Source organism: Petaurus breviceps, unplaced genomic scaffold (assembly GCF_028583685.1).
Source record: "Petaurus breviceps papuanus isolate PSGF00001 unplaced genomic scaffold, PetGlider_PUasm1.0 90451, whole genome shotgun sequence".
NCBI lineage: Eukaryota > Metazoa > Chordata > Mammalia > Diprotodontia > Petauridae > Petaurus > Petaurus breviceps.
Genome location: NW_027187258.1, coordinates 29,545 through 57,376, shown reverse-complemented (window position 1 = coordinate 57,376; position 27,832 = coordinate 29,545). Strand labels below are relative to the sequence as shown.

Here is a 27,832-nt window from a genome sequence, read left to right as displayed (position 1 = left end):
AAGCATTCCAAAATTCCTCCTTGCTCTCAGCCATGGGATAAAATGGGGCTCTTTCAGGACCCTTCCTTCTCGCAGCTGCTAAGTGTTTGTCTCTTTATTCTTATTTCTTTCTTGTCCATTTGCTGTTGGCAAAGATCCATTGATTTTCAGTGTTCACCCCTCTTTTATTCTTGGGGAATTCCTCCATTAACAACTACATGACTGAGTGGTAGCAATCTTCTCTGATCTACATGCAGAGAAAGGGCATCTCCCAACATGTAGCAGGACATGCATCTTTAGCTTCATCTCCCCACTCTTCTCCAAAGGACACTTTATTTTCTGGTAGGAAGGAAAGCAGGAAGTTGGAGTCAAGGGGCACCAGGCTGGAATTACACCTATCTGCTCCCCTAAATATTATTAGTCTAGGGAATAGGATTTTCAGGTTTAAACTAGCTTCTGATTGCTTTTTCTTTATTGGGGAAAACAAGGCAGAAACCCAAGTTTTACATCTAAAACTTAACTCCCTTCCCATTAACTACCAGTTCAACAATGAACACACATATCAGGTAGCAAAGAAACCCATTTATCCAAGTGTAGCAAAAGAGAAATCAGAGAAAGTACGCTTAGGAGAATGTATACCAGACAATACAGAGGAAGAGTTCTTGTATTGGGAGTGAGGTAACCACCCAAGAGATAGAGAGAGAGGAAGACAGAGACAGAGACAGAGACAGAGAGAGTGAGAGAGAGAAAGGGAGAGAGAGAGAGAGAGAGAGAGAGAGAGAGAGAGAGAGAGAGCGAGAGAGCGGGAGAGAGGGAGAGGGAGAGACATGGAGAGAGAGAAAGGAGAGAGTCAGAGAGGGAAGACAGAGGAGGGGGAGAGAGAGAGAGAGGAGACAGAGAGAGGGGGAGAGAAAGTCCTAGATCTTGCCCAAGGGGAAGTTCCCCTAAGTCTCTGGTGTAGCAGACTGGGGGTAGGGGCATGATGGACACTGCCAGCTGCTCTCATGGCAGCTTCTTCCCAGAGGTTTTTTCAGCAACCTGAACTGGTTAGTATTGTCCACGTTTTCTCTCAAGTACAGGAGCCCAAAGTGCCATGCACAGCAGTGCCCAGAGGGACAATGGAAGCTCTCTTCTCCTCCCTACCCCCAATGCAGGTGCAAGGTGCTGATCTCCACCAATGATGAGAGAGTCCCATAGCAATGGGCTTTGAGACTTTGCTTATGTATATCCTACTTTGGACTAAAGTATTTGTGGCAAAGAAACAGAAGTGCTTCTGGCTTTCTGGGATTGATTTTGGGGTTACCTCCCAGCCCAGCAGCTCCCCAGGCCTGGCAGTCGCCTCTTGGCTGTGGTATCATGGGTCCTAAGCACATGCCGTGCCATAGGGCTCGCCACAGTGGGCATTGGGAGGCAAAGCTTCCAAAGGAGACTGTGGGGCACTTTGGAAGAAGGGGTGCGGCACCATAGCCACTCTTGGAAACCTTTTCACCTGTCCTCAAACCTCCCATGGCTCCCCTGGTCTCCCCCACTCAGTTGAGAACCTTGGCTTATATTTTAGTGAAAAAACTTCCATCCCTAAAGCCCCCTTGGGGCTCGTCTTGTGCAGGGCCCACACATCTTTTGGGTCTTCTTTCACACTTTTATTAATTTTTCTGTATTAACCCATCTTCCTTTGTGGTTTGGGGGAGAAGGAGATGCTGCAGGCTGTGCAAGATGGCCCCTGAGGTCCTTCTAGCTCTAACAGTAATTCCCAGCAGGGCTCCCATATCTCTTTGAAGATGCACACCCCCCCCCCCCCCCCCCGCAGCCTATTGGAGAAGCCTACGGATTCTTTCTCCAAATAAGGTTTTTAAATGATTAGATTTCATTCAGCTAGTGGAACCTCTCCCCTCACCAAAGCCAGAGGGCTCGTTTCCATGGTTACAGGAGACAATGCAGGCACACAGCTTGGTCTTCCATGTACAAAGAGGTTCCATAAACAAGGGATGGATTTTGTTGGGAAGCAGGAGCCAGAATCCTAGGTAAAGAAGCTACAACTGTCCCTGCATTCCACTTCCAGAGGCTGATACAGGGCCCAGATGTGTGAGCCGTGGAAAGAGGGACCCCCCCCCCCCGCTCCCCCCTCACGCCCCCTCCCCCGGCCCTGGCTACACTGCCAGGAACCCAGGGGCCTGAACAAAAGGGCTTTTGGAAAGACACAGGGATGTGGCTGTATGAGGTTATCACTACTTTAGACCCACAATCCTATTCCAACTTCCTCTAGACACTTTGATCTTAAAATTGAATGATGGAAGAAATAAAACTACAGGATGTGTGTGTGTGTGTGTGTGTGTGTGTGTGTGAGACAGAGACAGAGACAGAGGAGACAGAGACAGAGACAGGGAGATATTATGGACAATCCAATATCCTTTAATGGAGAGTTCCATTGGTTTTAGGTTCACCAGGGGGAAAGTTTCATGAGAGCAGAAAGACCTCTGGGGTCCAAGGGCATTATTACAATGGATGCTGCCCCCCACTGTTTCATGCCACATTCATATTTTCTTTGCTTTGAGATCATTTTGCAGGCTGAGATCTCCTGCTGGTAATTGGTGTTGAGCACTTGATGAAGAATGCCCTCCATTCCAATGATGCCATCTGCCATGCCCAGCAAACCTCGTATTCACCTGGAAACCTGTCCCAACTTTTAGAAGAGAAGTCAGTGATGACCACAATTCCCTTACTAGGGGTGAACTTACCCAGAGACTCTCAGGCTGGCCTCTGTCAGTGCAATCTGAAGACAGAGCTAATAGAAAGGATGGATGATGGGGCATCAGAACACCTGGGTTCTAGTGCCAGCTGTGCCCCATATTGGCTACATACTGCACTGGGCCCAAGTGTCCTATGGATATCTTGGGGTCACTGTGAGCATGAAGTGGGATAAGAGATGGGAAGGCTCCTTGTAGAGTTAAGCCCTGTAGGAAGGCCAGGTGGTATCATCACCATCCTCATTAATGAGGAGCCTATGCCAGCAGCAGGCACACATTAGATGCTCAAGAAATCGCATGATGATGTTGATAGTGACAGGGCTGATCCTGTGTTCTCCTAAAGGTAGACTGCTGCTCTAGCTTCTCTTTAGCTCTTTAAAGAGACTCCATAGAAATCCCCTTTGTTCCTAGACCAAGAGGACAAGTCTGGTTGGAGCCAAAAACATGTTTCGTGATTTGAGAGCCTTTTCATAACGAAATGCACTTAAAGAAATTTGTAGACTCTTTTAAATGTGTGGATCTATTTGTATTCAAATGACATTACTTATACCTTGAGCCTCTTAAGGTGACTTGGTTGAAGAGGAGCCCCTGGAAGCACAGGGTGGACAAGGCCAGGCCTCAGGCTGAGCAGGATGACCAGAGCCTTCAATGCCAGACTCAGGAGACTGGCTCACCAGCCCATCAAGATGAAATAGACTGAAGGTATTTGAGCAGGAGAGAGGGGACTGGTCATAGAGGTGAGGAAGGAGGGTTATTATCTTGGCAACTATTGGTCAAGGCTGAGTTGGAGAGGGCAGGCCCTGTATCCTGAGAGACCAAGTCAGGAGGCTTTTGGGATGGCCCAGATGCCAGGTGGTCAGGGTCTGTATGAGAAGGGTGGCCATGAGTATGGATAGAGCGTGCTGCCCACATGCTATCTCACTTGGCCTCATGATCCTGACAGGTGTTTGTTGATCATTTTAGGGCAAGACCCTCCAGGAGACTCCCATGCGTCCTGTCTTTTTTCCACTTTGTGACTTTAGTCCCTGATGTTTTAAAGGAAGGAGGGTGTCTGGTGATGCTGTAAAGATGAGAGATCCAAGTCAGAGTTAGCCAAGTGTGGCGTAGAGGGGTGAGTGTCTTCAGGACATTGTACAGAGCTTGGGGATAGGGACTGGGGGTACTGCTTACCAGACTAGTGGAAAATAGAAGGAAAGGAATGGGAAATGACTGGATTGGAAGAATGCTGTCTTATTACAATATGAAAAGTTCTGGACTGTGTACTTTAGACCACTGGATGCCATCATGTTCAGACTATTGCAATAGCCTGCTGGCTCGTTTCTCTGCTTTAAGCTTCTGGACTCGCTTCCTCTCCATTCCTGGACATTCTTCACTCACCTACTCAAATACTCTTCCTAGAGAACAAGTCTGGCATGTCACTCCACTATTCATTAATCTGTAGTGGCTCCCTATCACCTCTAGCTTCAAATGGAAAGTCCTCTTTTCAGTGATCAAAGCCCTTTCTAACAGGGCCCTTTCCTATCTATCCTGTCTTCTTATGCTTTACTCCCCCTCTCCCACCTAAACATAATTGATGATCAGCTACATTGGGCCCCTAACTGTTCTCCATACAAGAAAGACCATCTCCAGCTCTGCATTCTCACTGCTTATTCCCAGGCCTGGACTGTTCTCCCTCCTCACCTCCACCAGCCTTCCCTGGCTTCCTTCATGTCCCAGACAAATTCCCGCCTTCTACAAGAAATCCTCCCCAGTCCCCTCCATGCTGCCACCTTCCTTCTGACATGATCTTGTTCCTATGATTTCTCCCCCATTCGATTTTAAGTTCCTTGAGGGCAGGAGCTGGTTTTGCCTTTCTTAGTGCCCTAGGGCTTAACTCAGTGCCTGGCACACAGTAGGTATGCAATAAATGTTTCTTGACTCGACTTGATCCATATTCTCTCCCTTTACAGGAAGCTTCATAACCTTTCACAAGTCACTTGATCTGTCTGGGCATCAGTTTCCTTCTTTGTAAAATGAAGGTATTAGATGGTCTCTGGTGTGTTTTCTCTGTCTTGGAGTTTTAAGTTCTAGTTTGACATGTATCTACCGAATTCTTCTTTACAAAGATTGCTTGTTCATTTCCACAGGACTGGTCTCAGTATCTCAAAATAGAAATTAAGCTTTTTCTCATCATGTTGTATGACACAGTGGATAGAGAGCCTTGAACTCAGAATCAGGAAAACCTTGGTTCAAAGCTCTCCCTCTGACACCTTCTAGCTGCGTGATCCTAGGAAAGCCTCTCAAAATTTCATTGAGACTGTTTCCTCATCTGGAAAATGGGGATACTAATTGGCATGTACCTCACCAGGGTTACTGAGAGGTGTCAAAAAGGTGAAATCGATAGGTCTTGTAAACAAATTCAATATGAAGGGTCAGAGAGAGTGAAGAGCAAAGGAGGGTTCAGATTCTGAGCTTGAGGGACTGGGAGGGTGGGGAGGGCGGAAGGAGAAATGCGGACTTTGGTTTTGGACACATTATGTGTCAGATGTCTACTGGCCATCCAGTTCAAGCTCTCTGAAGGGCAGTTGGAGAAGCAGGACTGGAGGTCAACAGAGAGATTAGGACATGAGATAATCTATGCAAATATGAAATCAGTACAGATGGATCAGCTATTATTTAAAGGAGTCTCTTTTTCCTGCTCACTTTTCACCCTTGGCTTGGAATACTGCATGGTAGGGGAGGCTTCCCATGTGCCTGGTGAAGAGTACACATTGTTCCCAGGGAAGATGGCGCCTGACCTTCTGGGGCGCCAGATCTGATGGAGAGGAGATGAGATCAGTATGAGGATGGGATTAGAAGGCAGCCTCCAAAACGACAAAATATGGAAAGCAGAAGTACCACATGGAGTTGCTCAGCTGAGGAAGCCTTCTCCTGCTTCTGGCATTGCTGTTAGAACCTCGGACACCCAATGGGACATCTCCACTGTCCTAAAAGGATGGCTTTTATTTTTGCAAAGAACTGAAAGACATTGAAGCCCCAGACTATGTGCCTGGCCCCAAGTTGATTGCTTATTGATTGATACATATTATTTGGGGTCCAAACAGTCTTGGAGAGTAAGGTGATCCAAAGAGGTTTCTGGTGTGGATATTGGCTCTAAAGACAATTCTCAAAGAGGGTTCTAGAACTCTTCTGAGTGAGAGCAAGCCTTGAAATATGTGTATGGCCACTCAAGGGGAATATCTGAAGGTCAGAAAGCACTCTTCTCTGTCCTGGTTCTGTCCTGTTTAGGACCTGGATCTCATGATCAGCAGCAGGGGACATGCATCCCCTTGTTACCGCTTCAGGTCCTCTTTCACATTGTTGCTTCTTTGAGTGTTTTTACCCATTGCCTTAATGGTTTGGAGGGTGCAGGGGAGGCAACAGGTTGTATAAGATGATCCTTAAGGTCTCTCTAGCACTCTAGGACTCAGTGATATGAAGGCAGGCGTTCCACACCTCTTTTGTGTGTCATGGCCCCCTTGAGCAACCTGGTGCAGAAGCCCATGGACCCCTTCTCAGAACAAGGCTTTTAAATTATTAGATTTCATTCCGATTACGAAACCTTTTTCCCTGGGAAGCCAGAGAGCTTGTTTCCATGGTTACAGGAAACAGGCCAGCCACACAGCTCATGCGTCAGTGTGCATAGAGGTTCGAAACAGGTGATGGATTTTGCTGGGAAGCAGGAGCCGGAATCCCAGGTTAGTTTGAGGCAGTCTTTTTTATCTATTTGATTTCAATTTATTGGGATATTGGGACAATATTGGTCTCATAAAAAGAGTCTGTTAGGGTAACTCACTTTCTCTGCCAGGAGTTTCAAGGTCCTATTCTACGTTGGGTAATATTTTAAAATAAGTTTTTATTGATATTTTCTGTTTCTTATATCATGCTAGTTATTCCATGCATCCTTCACCATTCCTTCTTCCAGAGAGCCAACCTTTATATGAAACAGTATGTTTTTTGAGAGGAAAAAAAGTCAGAATGACTGCTCACTCCATGGAAAATGTCCAAAAACCTGCTCAGTGGGTGCCACCTGTGGTCCTCCCACCCCCAAAGGGCTGACGTGGGGCTCTCTTCTCATATCATTTCATTCAGATCCCATTTGATCTTTATTGTTTTGCTGCATTCACTTTTGATTTTTTGATATGTCGTTTTTCTTTCCATTGATATGGTTGTAGTTACTATGTAGATTGTTTTCTTGGCTCTACTAGCTTTACTTTGCATCAGTTCATGGAGATCTTTCCGTGCTTCTTTGTATGCATCACATACATCATTTTTTATAGTACAATAATATACCATGACGTTCATGTACCACAATCTGTTTAGCCATTCCCAATTGAAGGGCATCTATTTTGTTTCCAATTCTCTGCTCTCACAAAAAAATGCTTCTAGAAATATTTTGGTGTATATGGGGACTTTTTTCTTCTTCTTGGCTTCCTTGGGGTATAAGCCCCATAACTGAGTCTCTGGTCAAAGGGTCAGACATCTTAGTAAATAATGTAAATGTTTTTTATGATACCCCCAAATTGTCTCTCAGTGCCTGTACTCTATGGGGCTTTTAGCACAGAAGACTGCTGCATTTTTTTTCCAGAGGCTTTTCTGCCTCTAATGAAATGATCATGTGGTTTGGATATTTAGGTTTTTACTATGATTAATTATGTTGGTTGTTTTCCTAATATTGAACCATACTGGCATCCCTGGTATAAATTCTGTTTGGTCATATTGAATGCTTTTTTTTTTTTGATAAATTGCTGCAGTCTGTCAATATTTTATTTCAGATTTTTTAGTCAATATGCATTAATGATATTGGTCTATGCTTTCTTTTGTGTTTTTAATTTCCCTGGTTTAGCTATTTAGGACTATATTTGTCTCATAAAGGATTCTGGTTGGGTTCGTTTCTTTTTCAGTTTTTGAGAATAATTTGTGAACTATGGATACTAATTGTTCTTTAAAAGTTTGCTAGTATTCTCTCATGAATCCATGAGGAGCAGGACATTTTTCCTTTGGCAGTTTCTTTCCAGCTAGATCTATTACCTTTCCCGAGATGAGGTTATTTAAGATCTTTGGTCTCCTGAGAGTTTGGGGATTTTCAATTTTTGAAGGTCTCCTCTATTTTGTGAGCACAGTTTTGTTAGCATGTAGCTGTGCATAGTATGTTCTCATTGTCCTTTTTATTTCTTCTGGTTTCGTTGTAATGTTGCCTCATTCATTTGCTATTTTGTTGATTTGATTTTCTGTCATCTTTTAAATCAGATTAGCTAAGGGTTTATCAATTTTATCAGTCATTTCAAAGAACCAGCTTTTAGTTTCAGTTATCATTTCTAATTTATTTTTCCTCTCATTTTTAGTATTTCCTCTTTTATGCTTATTTGAGGTTTGTTTATTTGTTGGCTTTTGAATTTTTAAATGTGAACTCAGCCCATCAATCCTCTCTTATTCTATTAGGTTAATGCATGTTTGTAGGGATGTGACTGTGTCAGTCTTAACATAAGATGTTTTGAAAGACCTGAGTGTTTGAAATCTTGTTGATCTAGTGCAGTGATTGCCAGCCTTGTGTCCATGGACTCAGTCCAGTCTCACTGGTCCATCTGCAAATATTTCATACCAAAAGGCATTTATTTCTTACAACCCCTAATCTGCCTCTTGGCTCCCAAGGGGGTTGGCACTTCAGCTCTAGGTTGGCAGGGGAACGGCCCCTAATCGGGATTTGCTTCTTTGGTGGGAAAAGGTCACCTGGTCACCTCTGTGCACACGTCCCTCCCCACAGTTCTGTTCCTTGCCTAGTGGAATCATCTGCTTCTTATAATTCTGCATATGTTTTAGATGAACCAAAAATTCAAGCGAAGTACAATATTGCTGGGTATTGCTTGGTTTTGTCTGTAAAAATACCAGTGAGCCGGGCCCTGGAGATTCGCTTATTCCCGATGCCATTCCTGATGGAGCCGGTTCTGGCCAGCTGAGGGAGGTGAAAAGCTCAGGTTTTGTCTGGAGAGATAATGCCTGATAGGTTTAGATTGATTCCTGGTCTGGCAGGATCAGACAAGAGTTTCCCAATGCTGCAGCATAGGCTACACGGAGAAGCCCAGTTAAATGAATGAGTTCCCAGAACCAGACCAGCTTTCTCACACGTGAAGGCAAAACATTTTAGAATGAGAAATAAACTCATTAATATTCGGGGGTGAAAATTTCTTGAAATGAAACACCAGAGGAATTATTTTTAAGACTTGAAATGCCAGCTATGAAAGCCTCACATGGAAGTGCTTTCTGGAATTGCTGTGAGCAAGAAACCATTTGGACAATGATGAAGGCAGTGACAGAATGAGATGCTGTCTGGCCCCGCCACACCTTGATGTCACATCTAGAACTCCGGGATAAGAAAGAATAAAGATCTCAGCAATTAGCTGCCATTTTTACACTTTGCGTCACAATCCTAATGTTTGCAGAGCCATTTTTGAAAACTTTCATGACCAACTAATAATCCCTAATACCAGCAATCAAATGAGAAAACAAGAATCAAAATCCCAAAGCATTAAGCTCCAAAATATTTATCTACCTTTTCATTTTAAAATAAACCTTTGGGCAAAAAGCACCCTATTGTGGCTATGTATCGCCTTCTGCTCTCTCCCCGACAAAGACCATAAGCAAATGATTTTTTAAAAAGAAGTTTATATTGATATTTTATGTTCCTTACATTATAGTTATTGCAAGCATCCCTCTCTCCCATCTGCAGTGTGTGCCACCTGTGGGCTGCCTGCCTAGCTCCAAGGAGGAGGAGGGGGCTGGGGGTGTCCTCTCATATCTCTCTATTTGACCTTATAATTTTGTGCCATTTACGATTTTCTGAAATGAGTTTTTAATTTAACACCTTCATAGTTATCCCGTGTGACCCCCCCACCAACTTATCCCCTCCCAAAAAGCTATCTCATATAACAAATAGTATTTTTTTAAGAGGAAAAAAAAATCAGCATTAGTGATCAGTATATAGGAAAAAAATCACTAATCAGTGTACAGGAAAGGTTCAAAATCATTTGCAATGTGTAACACCTGTGAACTTCCTGCCCATCTCCACGAATGGGTAGATTGATGGTGTCCTCTCATTGATTGTTGTCGGACACAAAAAATCTATGTGAACATGTGAGTCTTCTTATATCTTTTCATTGGAGTACTGTTTGAACTTTATAATTTTGTTACATTTACTTTTGATATTTTGATGTGTGGTTTTTTTCCCATTTACATTGTAGTTACCATATACATTGTTTTCTTGGCTCTATTGACTTGACTGCATCAGTTCATATAGATCTTTCCATGCTTCTCTGTATTCCTCACACACATCATATCTTACAGCACATTCCATTACATTCATATATCACAGTTTGTTTAGCCATTACCCAACTGATGGGCATCTACTTTGTTTTGAATTCTTAGCCAATCAGAAAAAGTGCTGCTATAAATAATTTTGTAGTATATGGGGACTTTCCTTGGGGTATAAACCCAATAATAATACCTCTGGTTCAAAGGTTGTGGACATTTTAGTCATTTTATTTGCTTAATTCCAAATGGCTTTCCAAAATGGGTATACCATTTCACAGCTCCATCAACAATGTAAGAGTGTGCTTATCATTCTACAATCCCTCTAATGTCAACTTTTGTCATTTTTTGTCTTTTTTGCCAATTTGCAGGGTGTGAGGTCAAATCTCAGGGTTGTTTTGATTTGTGTTTTTCTTATTTATTAGTGATTCGGAGCATTCTTTCATATGGTTGTGAATATTTTGCAATTCTTTTGTGAACTGTTTGTTTGTATCTTTAACCACTTATCTGCTGGGAACTGGCTCTTTGATCCTGTCTGAAAATGTGTGATTCACTTGGCAATTGATACCATTACCTCTCTTGTAGGAAGGTAGATGGTAAGCTTCATGGTTGATCCTCTGCCATAGACCTTAGTCATTACATTGATCAATGTCCTTAAGTCTCTCAAAACTGTAGGTACCCCACAATGTTGTTACCACTGTATAGATTTTTCTCCTGGCTCCACTCAACTCCCTCTGAATCAGTTCCCACAAGTCTTCCTGGTTTTCTCTGAAATCATGCCCCTCATCACTTGCCACAGTGCAACAACACTCCTTTACATTCATATAACATAATCCTTGGAGCCATTCACCAATTGATGAGCACCCTTTTAAGTCCTAGCTCTTTTTCATAACATTCTTGTGCACATATATTCCTTCCCACTCTATTTGATTTCTCTGGGAATTGGCTAGCTCAAAAGACATATTGTACAGTTTAGTGGCTTCTGAGTTATACCTCCAAATTGCTTTCCATAATGGGAAGGGGGAGGGGCAATAATTCACAGCTCTAGCAGCAGTACACCAATGTGCCTGTTCTCCCACAGCACTTCCTACAACTGTCACCTAGCTTCTCTAGCATTTTTTGCCAATCTGGTGGAGCGTGAGGTGCAATGTCAGAGCTACTCAATGGATGCACAATCCATTTTCAACTAATTTCTTCATTGTGTGATCTTTTATATATGACCTCATCCATACGTAGAGGCATTATGACATAATAGCTGGAGAGCCAGACTTGAATGCGTCAAGAGTTGGGTTTAAACAAACCTCATAACAGATGTATAATAACTGTGTTAAATCCTGACTTTGAGACTGGCAAGTCATTTAGCCACTAAGTGTTCTAGGTTACTATAAAACTATGAGTTCCAGAGAAAGTGCTGACTTGTATTGTTAGACTTCTCTCACCTAGATGTTTCCTAGGTGCAGTGTATTTGTAAAATTATCGTGGTCCATAGTATAAAGTGCTGGTACAATCCTATTTTTCGCTAAAATGGCTTCTAGAATTCCCAGAAGTTCCTATCTTCTCACTCATTTCTTTCTTTCAAAAAGTAAGTTTTTATTTATGTATTTTATTTCTTTACATCACCATAGTTTTCCCCAGTATCCCTCCCCATCTCAGAGAGCCATCTCATATAACAACTAGTATTTTTTAAGACAAAATAACACAGAAGTAGAAGAAATCAGCATAGCTGATCAACATATCAGAACAGTCTGAAAATATGTGCAATGTATACTGTATACTACATGTGGACCTCCCACCTCTGCAAAGGGGGGGATGGGAGGATGAGGGTGTCTTCTCATGTCTTGTCTTTCGGGCAGTGCTCATTCTTTATAATTCTGCAAGTTTCACTTTAGATGATTTTATCATTGCTTTTCCTATTTACATTATTGGAATCATTGTTTTTATTGTTTTCTTGGCTCTGCTTAGTTCACTCTGCATCAATACATAGAGACTTTTCCATGGTTTTCTGTGTTCATCACATTCATCATTTCCTATAGCACAGTAAGTAATATTCCATTACATTTATGTACTACAATTGGTTTAGCCACCCCCCAGTTGATGGGCATGTACTTTGTTTCCAATTCTTTACTCTCACAAAAAGTCTTCCTTATATTCTGATGTATTTGGGGACTTTCTTTTTATCAATGGCCTCCTTGGGTTATAAGCCTAATAATGGAATTGCTAGATCAAAGTGTTTGGACATTTTAGTGACTTTATTTTCGGGGTTCCAAATTCCTTTTCAAAGTGGTTATACCAAATCACAGTTCCACCCACAATGCACTAGTGTGCCAGTCATTCCACAAGCCCTTCAACATGGACTATTTCCATCTTTTGTCATCTTTGCTTTTTTCTGGGTACTAGGTCAAACTTTCAGATTGTTTTGATTTTCCTTTCTTTTGTTATTAGTGGTTTGAACCCTTTTTATGTGGTGGTTAATAGTTTTCAAATCTTTTGAAAGTTGTTTCTATCCTTTGAGTACTTATCTATCGGAGAATGACTTTTGTTCATATATGTATACAGGTGTGTATGAATATGTGTGTGTATGTATGCGTACACACTCTCTATATATCTTGTGTACTACACTGTCATCAGAGAAATTTGATACAAATATTTTTTGTTTTTCTTATTTTAAAATTTAATATACTCTTTTATTTTTATTTTTTACTTTAAAGTTCCAAGTTCTCTAGCCCTCCTCCCACTCAGTGAGTTGTGTTCATTGAGTTTGGAGTTGTGGTGAATTGATGTATTGATCAGAATAGCTAATCATTCACAGCTGATCATCACTGGTATATAATGTTTTCCTGGTTCTGCTCACTTCCCTTTGCATCAGTGCACATAAGCCTTCCCAGGTATTTCTTCATCATTTCTTACAGCATAAGAACTGTTTTTCTTCTTGTCATAGGTGCATTAATTTTGTTTGTGGAAAAGCTCTACAGTTTCACATACTCTGAGTTATCTATTTCATCTTTTGTGATTGCCTCTATCTCTTATTTGGTTAAGAATCCATCTCCTGCTCATAGATGTGAGAGGTCTATGGTCTGCTTCTCCGAATTTTTGTTACAGTAAAATCACGTACACATTTTGACTGTATCGTGGAACATAATGTCAGGTATTTGTCTGAGTCTCATTTCTGCCAGTCTGCTTTCCACTTTTCCCATGAGTTTTTATCAAAAATTAAGTTCTTTCCTAAGTAATTTATGTTTGTCTATTTATCAAACACTGGGTCATTGAGTTCTGTTGTTATTCTTCTATCTCTAGTCTGTTCCATTGATCTACTTCTCTATTCTTTAACCAATGTCAGATGGTTTTGATGCTTGCTGCTTTATATGTAGTTTTTATATAGTTTGATCTCTTGAAGCATTATTTCCCCCTTGCCCATCCCTCTATTCCTCATTTCTCTTGATATTCTGTATCTTTTGTTTTTCCAAATGAATGTTGTTATTTTCTCAAGTTTGATGAAGTATATTATTGAAGATTTGATTGTATAGCATTAAAAGCATAAACTACCTTTGGTGATATTGTCATTTTTATTATATTGTCACACACCCATTATGAGCATGGAATATTCCTCCAATGATTTAAGTCGTTCTTGATTTCTTTAAGAAGCGGTTCGTAATTAGATCTATGCTAGTCTTTTGTGTGAATTGGTAGATTGACCCCCAGATATTTTATGCATTTTGGGTTAGGGTTATTTGTTATTTTGAAGTGGGATTTCTCTTCCTATTATTGCTTCTTGGATTTGAAGAAATGTAATTGATTTTTGATTGTTCTTTAAAAGTCTGATAAAATTCTTCTGTGAATCCAGCTGGACCAAGAATTTTTCTTTTTGGTAGTTACTTTGCAGTTAGTTCTATTTTCTTCTCCGAGACTGGGTTACTTGTGATCTCTATGTGGTCTTCTGTTAGTCTGGGTATTTCATATTTTTGAAGGTATCCTTCTTTTTCTTTGTTATCATGTAACTACAGGGTGGATCTGATAGTTCTTTTTATTCTGGTTTTGTTGTGATTTCACCTTGTTGGTTTGCTATTTTGTTGATTTTAATTTCTGTCCTCCTTTTACTCATATTGATAAAGGTTTGTCAGTTTTTTAGTTTCTTCAAACAACTAAATTTTAGTTTTAGTTATCATTTCTATAGGTTTTTTTTTTGTTTTCAGGTTGTTTATATCTCCTCTAATTTTTAATATCTCCTTTCTTGTGTTTATTTTAGGCTTGTTTATTTATTGGCTTTCTAGTTTTTAAATGCATATTCAGTTCATTAATCCTCTCTTTTTCTATTTTGTTAATGTATGCTCATAGGGATATTATTTTTTCCTGAGGACTGCTTTATCTGAATGTCAGAAATTTTGATATCATTATGATTTTCTTTCACATAATTATATTGCTTTTATGGTTTATTCTTTGACTCACTCATTATTTAAGATTTTGTTGTTGAGTCCCCGTTTGTGTCTGTGTGTTTTGTTTATGGTCCCTGAACCAATTACTGTTTTTATTGTATTATGGTCTGTAAGGTATATATTTACAACTACTGCCTTTCTGCATTTGTTTCAGTATCTCTGTATCCTAGAACATGATCAGTTTTGTAAAAATTCCATATGTTACTGTAGCAGCAAGTACCCCAGCGTTCCCAGGGTAGCTGCCAACACAGGTTCTTAGATCTGCTTTTCTAAAGGAAAGCAACTCAAAATGGGTTAATGATCTTGCTTTAATCAATCAATCATATCATTTACCTAGTTCAGGGGAAAAGGGTCAGTACCCCAAACTTCAGAGTATATAGACAGAAACATTTCAAGTAGACAGGCCTCCAACTGTTCAACTATTACATCCATACCAAATCACAGTTACCAGACAGAGAAGCATCAACATCTGGGTTTTTCAAAGGTGGCGGGGGGAGGCTCTCAATGGCTGCCCAGAATCTCATCTGGTCAAATCACACAACACTGCTCAAAGTGAGCCCCAAAACAAAGTTTCACATCAGGGATTATATAGCCTTCTCCTGGCTCAGAGAATGTAACAACCCTCTCCAATCACAAAGCACCAAGGTATGGGTGTTCCTGAAAAACAAACCTCCTACCACAGGCTCCAGGTGCACTTAACCTAGGGGCAGGGAAGATCTTAAAAATTTACATTCCTATAACAATTACTGAGAAATACACATATCCTTTAGTGGTTCCATTTAGAAGATGCCATAAGTCTTTTAGATCTAATTTTCCCAATAATTTGTTCAGGTCTTTATTTTTATTATTGTTTATCTTTCTATTAGACTTATCTATAACCGAGAAAGGGATATTGAAATCTCTGTCACTATTGTGTTACTGTCTATGTCTTCTCGTAGTTCAGTTAATGTTTCCTTTATGAATTTCAGTGCTAAGTCATTTGGAGCATGGGCATTTAATTTTGATTTTCATTTGTTGTCTATGTTTTCTTTCTGCATAATGTAGTTTCTTTATCCCTTTTTATGTTGTAAATATTTCTGTTTTTTATGTTGTAAATATTTGTTTTTGTTTTGTCTGATAGCATGATTGTAACTCTTAGATTTTTTTAGTTTCATCCGATGCAGTCAATTTTTTTCTCCTGGCCTTCCGTTTTTGTTGTGTGTGTGTCTTTGCTTTTTAAAAGTACCTCCTGTAAACATTTTGTGGAACATTGTTTTCCTTTTTTATCTATCTTTTTTTTGGAGGGGGAAAGGCAGGGCAACTGGGGCTAAGTGACTTGCCCAGAGTCACACAGCTAGTAAGTGTTAAGTTTCTGAGGCAGTTGAGGATATGAACTCAGGTTCTCTTGATTCCAGGACTGGTGCTCGATTCACTGCATCACTTAGTTACCCCCAGGACATTGTTTTCTTACCCAATCTATTTTATTTTAATTTTATTGAATTGTTAATCTACTCACCAAATTGTCCGAGTTAGGTTTATCTCTAATATATATTTTTTTCCAGATTAAGATTTTTTCCCCCTTATTCTTTTGTAAGCACCTATAGGGAAGGTGTCATGTGGTTTGGTCCACAATGCTTCAGAACTATTTCTCCACCTTTTTTTCCTTTTCTTTTTTTTTTATTTTTTTTTTATTAATTCTTTAATTTATTAATTTGTTTGTTTCCTTTTAGTTTACAGGATTCAATTCCACAATTCCTTGAATTTCACATTTTGTCCCCCTCCCTCCCTTCCCCCCCATGGCGTCTTATAATCAAGTATAGGATCTGTAGATACTTTCACATTATACGATGGTCAGGTTATAAGGATGGATTGTACCCGCTGGGATGAAAAATGGTATAGAGGACATAAAATCAAATAAGAGAACGAAAAAGATCAGGTATTTTGCTTCCACCTGGATATAAATTTAGTTCTTTCTAGTTCTTTCTCTGGATGCACGTTTTTCTCTCCATCATGCGTCTTTTGGGATCCACCTTTTTTTTCTATTTGACTTCTGCCTTCACCTTTGTCTTGTGGTATGCAAGAAAGTCTCCTAATCATCTTTCTGTTATCTTGTTGTTGTTGTCCTTAGTTGCTGTATTTGTTCATCCTTCTTTTATTTCTATTGTCCGGAATGTTTGCACATCATTTCTTTTAGGAATGTTTCAAACAGCTCTTTTTTATTGAATGTCTTTCTTTTCATTAATGGTTAGGCTAAATTTGCAGGGTAGGTCTCTTTGGAGTATGTTATTCAATTTCCTCCTGCAGGTTCTTGTAGGTACAGAATAATCTTGTGTTATTTGAAGTTCCTTTGCTTTAGATTTGAAGGTCTTTCTCCTGGTCACTTGCAGAATCTGTTGTTTCTTAGTGGACGCTACCTCTCTCAGAGTTTGTAACCAAGGTTTTGCTTTTGGTTTGTAGCCAGGGTTTTGTTTTTTTCTGAAGGCAATCTATGGATTCTTTCCATTGGCACTTTGTTTTCTGTGTTCGGAAGTTCTGGACAGTTTTTTTTCTGGGAGACCTAGAATCCTTAAATTGTCTTTACACATCTTGTCTTTTATATCAATATGCTTTGTTTGTATGGAGATCATGCCTTCCTTTATTATTACTGCTTTTTGCATCTCTTCCTCCAGATTGTACTTGACTTTCATGTAGCCACATTCCCAATCACTTAGTCCCTCTTTGATTTCTTTGTTGAGACTTGCCACCAGGGATTTGAGTTTTTCCATTCTGCTTTCACAGTTTTGATTTCTCTTTCAAACTATTCAGGAATAACATGGTGTCTCTCTTCCAAATCTACAGGGTCCTCTGTCTCATCTGGTGTTGGATCATTTTCCTTTCTCATGCAGTATTTATTCGCGGATTCCTGAACTTTTTTGGTTGGTTTTTTGCTGGATCTGGAAGTCACATTTCTTGTGGGTTTATCTGCTTATGTTCAAAGTCTTTCATTTAGTTTTCTTTTCCCTTTCAGTTCTCTTAGAGTCTCTTGTAGTTTCTTATAGTCCTATATTCCCTGTCACTCACTTTCTGACTTCTTCCCTTCTGAGCTGGGTTTCCTTGGGGGATGGACTTCAAAGTCATTTCAGTTTCCTCTCAGACGGGCAATTCATGGTTTACCAGCCTTGGTCTCTGCCTCAAGTGACTTCTGGGGGTGACAGAATTAGTTACTTGCCTTGGAGTCGGCAAGACCTAAATTCAAATCCTCCCTCAGACACTTATTAACTGAGTGACCCTGGACAAGTAACTTAATCTCTCTCAGCCTTAGTTTCTGTATTTCCTGTAAAACAAGAGGGCAAAATTCACTCAGTGTCCCCTAATATCCTTTCGGCTCTAAATCTATACTATGATCTTTTTATATTTATTTATATATTTTTTTCAGTGTGCTAGAATATGTTCTATTTTTTTTGGTAAAGATCCTATGTTATGTGATTCTCATGAATCTTCTTGTTCTTTAATATTTCAATTCAAAAGATGCCATAAGTCTTTTAGTTTATTTCTCTGATAGCTTGTTCACTTCTGTAGTTTGTTTTTTGTTTATCTTTGTTAGACTTATTCAGCTCTGAGACAAGAATATTAAAGTCTGCTTACAAATATCATGTTACCATCAATGTCTCTTTGCAATTTAGTTTACTTTTCCTTAATGGAATTATTTCAGGGGTGGGGAACCTGTGGGCTTGAGGCCACATGTGGTCCTCTAGGTCCTCAAGTACAGCCCTTTGACTGAGTCCAAACTTCACAGAACAAATGCCCTTAAGTATTTGTTCTGTAGAACTTGGACTCAGTCAAAAGGCCACACCCAAGGACCTAGAAGGCCTTCTGGCCTTGAGGCTGTAGTTTTCCCACCCCTGATTTAGATCCTTTGCCATTTGGTGCATGAATGTTTATGTTTAATGCTGATATTGTTTTATTGTCTAACTCTATGATATATTTAAGCATGTCATTTCCCTATTTCTTTTGACATTGCAAATTTTTATTTTTGCTTTTTTTGTTTGGTAGTATGATTACAACTTCTGCTTTTTGAAAATCAACTGGTGTAAGAACTATAACTCCCATGGTCTTGGTGAGGGCTGCTGCATATAGCCAATGTTCTTTTCACTTCTAATTTTCATTCTAAATCTATCTGTTTTTTAGATGTATTTCTTCTATTCAATAAATTACTTGGCTGTGTTCTGTTAGACATTTTGCCATTCTTTTGTTTTTGATTTTGTATTCTTTAATCCATTCTCAATTAAAGTTACAATTATTGGACCTGCATTTTCTTCTATTTACTTATTTTGCATTGGATTTTATCCCCTTTGTTCTTTTTTTTAGATTTTTATTACTTGATTTTATTTTACACCAGGTGGTAGATGCAAAGCATTCCTTTTTAATAAAGTATATATAGACAATTAGCTTCACTCAGAATACACTTTTAATGCACATTTAAAAAAAAGGATTCATCTTATAAATTGTTTTGCAATCCAAATATACAATAGTCTTGGAAAACAAATAGTTTAGAAAACAAAAGCCAATGTAAAAAGACTGATTAAAACAACCAAAACAGTACAGGTTTCATATGGCTCTGACTTTACAGTTTTCTTACCGCATCATCAATATCAGAAATCTGTTCCTTCAGTTGGCTCCATTGTTCTGGATTTAATGAAATACCTTTTCTACCAGGTTTCATTTCACCTTCCTGACCCATCCAGTATTCTCTAATATCAATTAGGACTTTTCCTTCAAAGTCTCGAACACTGGCATATCTCATTTTTCCAATCTGAAACATATGATCATCTGGGCTGCTGCTTTGCTTGGATGAAGCTGGTGCTTTAGGACTTTCTCCTGTCTTTTGCTTCTTTATCGGTTTTTCTGGAAGGGCTTGTTTTTTCCTCTTTGCCTTTTTGTTGATTTCACTGTCAGAATCACTCCCAGATGAGCTTGAAGAAACAAGTTCCTTTGATTTGGGCATCGCTCAGCTCTGTTCCTGCAGCCGCACCCTCTGGTTACCTCAGGAGTGACCCCCTTTGTTCTTTAAGTCAATTCTTTGTCATTGATTTTGCTTGCACAATTTATAGCTCATCTGTACCCACACTCCTCTCCTCTCACTCTCATTTGCATCCCAAGTTCTCTGACTTTACTTAAATTGTAAATGTCTTTACTTTCTTTTTTTTTTTCCTTTTTGGAGGGCAATTAGGGTTAAGTAACTTGCCCCAGGTTACATGGCTAGTTTTTTTGTGTGGGTGTTAAGTGTCTGAGGCCCAAACCGATCTGGGGTCCTCCCAACTCAGTCTGGTGCTTTACTCACTGCGCCACCTAGCCACCCATGTCTTTACTTTCTTTTTCCTTTTTCCTTTAGCTGTGGAAAAGGTGGAAATCTTTTTTGAATCTTTTCTTCCCCAACCCAACTATTCTCTGCCCATCTGTTCTATGGGACCAAGAAGTTTAGCAGTGAAAAAGAGGAATAAGATGGATGGGCTAAAAGCAGGGGTGTAATGGAAAGTGCTCTCTCCCAAAAGATGTACTAGCACACTTTTCAGTTTAATCTGCATCATTAACATTTTCCTCCCTGTTTTCTTGGGTCTAGAGTGACAATCAGGAAAACAATCAAGCCCCCAGTTTGTAGCCTTTGCTCAGATTCACACTGAAAAGTTTTCAGTTGACTCTCTTGGGTAGGTTTGGGCTGGCCCTAGCATGTCACTGCCCAGAAGGACCAAATGAAACCTTTTTGCATGGATATAATGTTAAAAGTTGCTTTCTCTATAATACTTTAAGGTTTGAAAAATGCATCACATTCATTATTTCATTTGGTTTTCACTATAACCTTAGGAGATAGGCATTTATTGACAAGGAAACTGAGGCCTAGAGTGGTTGCATGGCCGTCAGTATCAATGGGGGGATTTCACCCTGCATCTCTCTGCTTGGCAATCCTGATGCTTTCTCCACTACAACACACCACAGAGAAGAGCCCCATGGTGTAGCAGCAAGCACCCCAAGCACATCCTCAGGGTTTGCTGCCCATACAGGTTCTTGGATCTGCTTTGTTAAAGGAAAGCAACTCAAAAAGGGTTAACAAGCTTACTCCAATCAGTCAGACATATATCGTTTACCCTGTTCAGGGGAAAAGGTCAGCACCCCGAACTTCAGAATATATAGGCAGAATTATCAAGACAGAAACAGATCAAGTAGACAGATTTCCAAACTGTCCAACCATTACATCCATACCCAGTCAACATCTGGGTTTTTCAAAGGGGGGGGCGGGGGGGTGCCTCTGGACATACAGATCAAATCACAGAACACTTCTCAAAGTGAGCCCCCAAAACAAAGCCTCACATCAGGGCTTATATAGCCTTCTCCTGGCTCAGAGAATGTAACAACCTTATTGACCCACTGGCCAATCAAAAAGTATTTACTGAAAAACAAGCCTCCCACCCCAGGCTTCAGGTGCACTTTAGCCTAGGGGCAGGGAAGATCTTCCAAATTTGCATTCCCATTACACATGGCAAGGGAGGGGCTGAAGATGTTCCTGGAGAAGGGGAGGGAATAGGAGTAAGGGAGCAGTTGCAGAGTCCTTTTTTTCTGGGAGGAGAGACTGAAAATGCTGAGGAGGATTGAGGAATGGAGGAGGGGGCCTGGGGCAGCTCCCAACTGACCACTTCAATCTTCCCTGTGGGCTCTTCTTGCTCAGAGAGTGAAGTGAATGAATTGAATACAGAGGTTTGCTTTCTGGACCTTTTCTTCATCTGACCCACCTAGTTTTCGAAAGGAAAAATACAATTGGTTTTTTACATGCAACTGGGAAATAAGATATACAGGCACCAGGGTATAGAAATCCATCTTGCCCTACTAGAAAGTTAGGGGGTGATGGGGGGAGGATACAAGAGAGAGCAGATTGTGGGAAAGGGTATTCAGTGGGCTTGCTATTTTGGGGTGGGGGTAGGGGAAAGATGGGGAGAAAAAATTGTAACTCAAAATCTTATGGAAATGAATGTTGAAAACTAAAAATAAATTTAAAAAATGAAAAAAAAAGAAAAAATACATAAGGAGGCAGCTTTTCACTACACTGATTTTTATTTATTTGCCATTCTTGTTGTCATTAACTAAAAATCTTGGGGGAGGGATGGATAGGAGAGATGAAAATACAAAAGAACATGGCTTCCCCCTTCACTGTGTGGATGAAGGACTGCAGTGAAGATCAAGTCTCCTGGAAATCAGGACTTCTAAAGGGAAATGGTGAGAGTGCCTCTACTTCTGTGAGATATCTGGTAACTATGGCTCTAAAGACAACTTAAGAGAGAAGGTCAATTAAAAATACCTAGTGATTCCATTTCATTCAATTCAAATTCATGTTAGTTGTTTCATACAAAGAAATAACATCATGTTGCATTCACACACTACAGCTAGTCTGGCCATTCCCCCAAGTGATGGGCATCTACCCTGTTTCCAATTTTGTGCTACCACAAAAGATGTTACTATAAATATTTTGATGTGTTCAGGACATTTTCCTCAGTCTTTGACCTTGTCGTAAATGCCTGGCAAAATCATATCACTCTGTCAAAAGATCTAAACAATTAGATATCTTTATAGCAAAGTTCCAAGTTGTTTTCCTGAACAACTGGCCCAAGTTGTAGCTCTACTAATAGCGTATTTTGGGGCTTTTCTGCCCTAATAGCCCCTCCAACATTAAATATTTCCATCTTTCATCATCTTTGACAGTCTTCTGGGTATGATATAAAATGGCAGAGTTGTTTTGATTTGTGCCACTCTTATTATTGGTAATATGGAACAGTTTTTCATATAGTCATTGATCATTTACATTTCATCTTCTGAAAGCTTTGTTCTTATTCTTTGCCTACTTATCTATCAGGGAATGGTTCTTGGTCTCAGATATTTGTAACAATTCTATATAAATCTAAGCTATCAGACTTTTATCAGAGATATATGCTATGAAGATTTATTTTCCCCAATCAGTAGTTTCTCTTTTTAATGTGCTTATGTTGATTTTTGTTAGTGCAAAAGCTCTTAAGTTTCATATAATCCACAAAAATCTATTTTGTCTATTGTGGTCTCCTCTATGCCTGTCTTAGTTATGAATTCTCCCCAAAACTATAGATTCAAATGGTACTACCTTCCATTCTCTGCTGATATATTTTTCTATGGTGTGGCCACATATCCACTCCCTATTGACTCTTCTGCAGTTGGAGCCCCATGGCACCTGGAAGCCAAATGCTGTTTACAGCAGGCTTTCCTGTCACAGAGTGCAATGCTAATAGACTTAAGCTAGAAGGTGCGTTCTTAGCCTTTGGGTGGGGAGAAGGTGAGTTCAAGTGTAACTCATGGCTTGAATGAGATGACTCAAATGTGGTCAGTGGCTTTGCTTGTATAGCTTGTCCCACTCCAGTCACTCTTAGCCTTGGCCCAGTCTGACCATGCATGGCCCAAGCTAGGACAGAGTTGACCTCTAGAAACGTTAGCACTTCCTACAGGGAGTGTGGGAGCTTGAAAGACAATGCTCCATGGTCAAGGACATGTTGCTCAGTATATAGATGTTTGCCTTAGCTTTCAGGAAAATGACTGGGGCAGGTGGCTGAGCTCCCTGGAGGGCTTGCCCACTCCAACTTCCTAAAAGTCTCGGGCTCCTGCTTCAGAGAGTATTTTATGCCTTCGCTGCAGTGCTTGCTGCCTGGCCTCGGCCTGGCAGATGTGGGTAAGGCAGAAGCATAAAGTTTCTCCTTGCTATTGCCCTCACAGGCCCCAGGGATAACGCTTGCTCAGGAGCCGTTGGAAGACCTGCTTGTCAGAGCTCTCCTTCCTAAAGTCATCTTCAAAGATCTTGAGCTACAGAGGAAACAAAGGAGTGAATGGAAGGGGTGGACATGGGCTAGAATGGTAGTCAGGCCTGAGACCCTACAGAGCACTGGCACAGAAACTGATGCCTGGACACGTGAAATGACTTGCCTAAAGTCACATAGCTAGCCATATCTGATTTCCCACTATGAATACCCCTACCAAAAAGCCTTTGCTAAGAGCTAGTTTTGCATTTAGAATCAGGGCACCTGACTCCCCTCCCCCTAATCTCTCTCTCCCTCCCCCTCTCTCTCCCCCTCTGTCTCCCCCCCTCATCTCTTTCTCTCTCTCCCTCTCCATCCCTCCCTCTCTCTCTCTCTCTCTGTCTCTCTCTCTCACTGTCTCTCTCCCTCTCATTTAGTGCCTAGACAGAGAGGAAACCTTTTTCTATTTGTGAATTGTAGAAAGTGATTCTTACCCCTCACCCCTCACTCTCAATTGAATTTGATTCGGTCCAATAAAGGGTTCTTAAGAGGCGCCATTGCTAGGAAGTAGAAAGGGCAATAGGAAGATGTACACAAAGCCAGTGCCTCACAGCGCCCTATCTAACTGGATCCTGGGGATGGCCTCTGAGGACCGTCTTGACTAAGGAAGGGGAGGTGGTGGGAATGCCCAGTCTGGCTGCTAGCTCCTCTTTTGCTCAGTGTCCAGGCTATTGAGATGGACTTGCCCTGGATTTCTGGGCAGGGGACCCTCCCTGCTAATAGTCAGAATGACTCTGGGGTCTCAGTTTCTTGGGGGAGGCTCAGCAGGGAATCCTCGCAATGTGGGGCCTGTTCTTGCCAAAGCGCCATTTCCTGCCTCATCTGCCCTTCCTTCTTGCGTAGGTTTTCATTTTCTGCTTTCATGTGCTCTGTTAGGGTATCAGCTTCAAACATTTCAGTGTTTTGGAAAACAGAAGCAGAGAGGTCACACAGGAAGGCTGGGAAAGGAGGCCCTAAAAGTAGGGACCCCCATTCCTCAAAGTGCCCAAGCAGTGCCCAGCAACCAGGCCAGCTGGAGAGAGAATTTGCCAGTGGGTAGGGCCTGCCAGAGCAGCTGGAAAGGGTGGGGCATGGGATTGGAGTCCCTCCGACTGGGTGAGAAGTGTCTGAAGCAGAATACACTGCATCAGCTTCCCCCTCCCCCCCCCAGGCTTGAAACCTTGGAATCTCCTGCCACTCCAGAGTCTTCCTCCTCTCCACCACCCAATCAGTTGCTCAGTCCTATTGACTCTGCCGGTGCACTGGCTCTCAAATCCAGCCCCTCCTCTGGACTCTAGATGACAGCACTCTAGGCTGGGTCTTGGTTACTTGCACCTGAACTAGTGCAATGGCCCCCTACTAGACTTCTCCCTTTCACCACATCCTACACACAAAATAGCAACCAGAATGACTAGCAACAGGCAGGGCTCATTACTCTCCATGGCTCCCTGTTACCTCTCAGAGAAAGTCCAAAAGGATTGTACAGCATGTGACAGTCCTTGGAAAGAATGATGGATTTGGAGTCTGAGGACCTGGCTTGGAATTCCAGCTGTGTGAGCCTGAGTGAGTGATGACCTTTGTGATCTGCTCCAGCTGACTTTCTAATTAGAAATCTCCAATCAGAGCTCTGGCTCCTAAGCTTGTGGGCAGTCTGGGGAATAAGCCTCTGGACTCCTCCAAATTGTGCACATCAAATAAAATATATGGGATTGTGAAGGAAATTGGCTATATTGAAAAACAGCGATCAAAATACCAAATTTGAAAACCAAATAAGTCTGTGGGCCCTGAGTTAAGATCTCCCAGACTATGGGGGAAGCAAAAATCTAGAGAAAATGCTCTGAGCATCTCAGCAGGCACAAGGCTCAGCTCAGGAAGCTAGAAGTGGGCTTTTCTTAGACGCCACCTGCTTTGGGATCTTCACCTGGGATGAGAGGAACAGGACAGGGAGGAGTGAAGAACTTAGAAGAAAAATAATCTTGCTGTTGGAACATGTGAAGTTAGTCCCAAGATGAAGTGTGAGACAGTCAAGCATTTCCCGGGGCACGCCCTGGCTCTGGCAGGCTCTTGAATGGACAAGGATTCCTTTTTCATGAAGGAAGCCCTCAGGGATCACAGTACCTGGCATTTCAAGGCCTCTAACTCATCCTATCAGGTCAATCAGCTCCTTCTCTGAGTTGGGGATGTGCAGTCAGTGCTTCTGGCCCCTGGTGTTGCCTTGCCCATGCCTGCACTGAGCACTGTCCTTTAAGCTCCTGTTCAGCAGGATTGGAGAGCTACCATAGCGTTCCAAGAAATTCTAAGAAAGCCAGAGGGATTTCAGCTTAGCCATCAAAGGCTGTGAAGTAACCGCGGGGTCAGTTCCTGCCCCTGTGACCCTGGGACTTCACATATGCCATCAAATAAAGAGAGACCTGTTTTATCCTCGTGAAAGATCCATACTAACCAACATGCTGTGCTGTGGTTACTGGGCTGACGCCTTCCCCCTCTCAGCAGCAATCGTCAAGACAGGGGTGGCTTTAGAACTATTGAATCCCGCAGTTGGAAGGGACACCTTGGGGCTGTCTAGTTCAACACCACATGAGCAGAAACGCTTTTTACAAGATCCTTGCCAGATACTTGTCTGACCTCTACTTCCAATTCTGCAATCAGAGGCAGAATTATAGAGTGCAGTTAGGAAGGCATGGGTACGAATCCCACCTTGGATACTTACTAGCCATATGACCCCAGGCAAGTCACTTAACCTCTTCGGGTCTCAGTTGCTAACATAGGTAAAAGGCTTTGCAGAGACTCTGAGCTTCCCTGCTCTTTTCAACCTCTGGCCCCCTCGCACATTGACAGGCAAGCCGGTTGATCACTCACCACCAGGGTCCACCTCTCATTCTTCTGCCGCGCTTTACTCTCCACGTACCTCGTGTATTCCTGGAGTTGCTGGCTCTTTTTAAACTCCTGGACAAAGGCTTGCTCATGGTACTCCTTCTTGTTCTGAAGAAGGATGCCCAACAGGCTGGGGTCCCTTTGAAGCACCCCTCTCGGTGCCTCCTGTTCCTTTTGGGTCCCCCTGGCCCTTGGGCCACATTCCTGAGAACCCTGAAATCCCAAGGTTGGCCTTTGGGAAATGCCACACATACTGTGGACTGTGTTCGAGCTTTACAGTCAGGGGCTCCATCCACTGCCTGAGGCTGGCCACCTCCATTTGCAGGGTGCCTATTTTTTGCTGCATTTGCAAGGTAGTCATGGTAGATGTGGTCCCACTCCTGATTCAACTTCATAAGCTATAAGGAAAAGATCAAAGTGATGCTGGGGGATGGGGGATCCTCCAGGCCATGGAATACAGCAGGACCATCCCCCAGAGGCTACCTGGGAAATACTGATAGTAATAGTAACTGTGATTTGGAACCCTGCTTGTCATTATTTAAACCATACCCCTCTCAACCCAACCCAACCCTGCCCCCTTCCCTAAGTCCCACTCTGAGGCTACCCACACCTTCCATGAACTTCTCCTTTCCCACTCCTTCCATCTTTTAGCTCTCTCCTGATGACTTAGCCTCCCTGACCTCCCTTTCTAGCACTGGCTACACTTTCACTCATTCCATTCCTTGTTCCCCATCACTACTTCCAGACTATCCCCCTACCACCATCACTCAGGAACCTCTCCTCCCTTGAGCTTCAATCAATACATATCTACCACCCAATCAGGAGAAATGTCATAGCAAATCCAAAAGTGGACTGGGGTGAGTTCTTCCTTCTTTGGAGGCCCTCAACAATTTCAGCCTGAGACTGAACTTTGACTTTGGTATTTTTTTTCCCCACAGGTCACACTGGGGTCACAGGGCTTTTTTTGGGGGGGGTGGGCAGAGGCAGCAGTTAAAGCCTTATCTTTATTTTTAATTAATTAATTAGTGTATTTACATATTGCCACTTAATAGTATTTTGGTTTTTCCAATTACATGTAAAGATACATTCACTTTTATAAGATTTTGAGTTCCAAATTTTTTCTCTCTGCCTCCCTCTTCTCCCCTCTCCCCAAGACAGTAAGTAATCTGATATAGGTTATATATACACAATCATATTAAACATATTTCCACATTAGTCATGTTGTAAAAGAAGAAACAGAACACAAGGGAAAAACCATGAGAAAGAAAAACTAAGTGAAAATGGTCTGCTTCGATCTGCATTCAGACTCCATAGTTCTCTCTCTGGATGTGGACAGCATTTTCCATCATGAGTCTTTTGGAATTGTCTTAGATCATTTTATTGCTGAGAAGAGCTAAGTGTGTCAAAGTGGATCATAGCACAATGTTGCTGTTACTGTGTACAATGTTCTCCTGGTTCTGCTCACTTCATTCAGCATCAGTTCATGAAAGTCTTTCTAGGATTTTCTTAAATCTGCCTGTTCATCATTCTTTATAAAACAATTATATTCCATCACATTCATATACCACAAATTGTTCAGCCATTCCCTAATGGATGGCTATCCCCTCGATTTCCAATTCTTTGCCATCACAAAGAGAGCTGCTAGAAATATTTTTGTACATGTGGGGCCTTTTACATTTTT

The 27,832-nt window shown here is 41.5% G+C and overlaps 1 protein-coding gene and 1 pseudogene across 1 annotated transcript in view; one reads left to right on the top strand and one right to left on the bottom strand.

Annotated features, from left to right (window-relative positions):
• Window positions 1-6,351: 6,351 nt before the first annotated feature.
• The window catches only part of LOC138141648 (trophinin-like), a 43,826-nt gene continuing 22,345 nt past the window's right edge, over window positions 6,352-27,832 (top strand). The window contains exon 1 of the mRNA XM_069062376.1: window positions 6,352-6,439. Within this exon, the coding sequence (XP_068918477.1) occupies window positions 6,404-6,439 (36 nt within the window). The 5' untranslated portion in view covers window positions 6,352-6,403. The remainder of the gene's footprint in view (window positions 6,440-27,832) is intronic.
• Window positions 18,786-19,464, bottom strand: LOC138177805 (activated RNA polymerase II transcriptional coactivator p15 pseudogene; annotated as a pseudogene).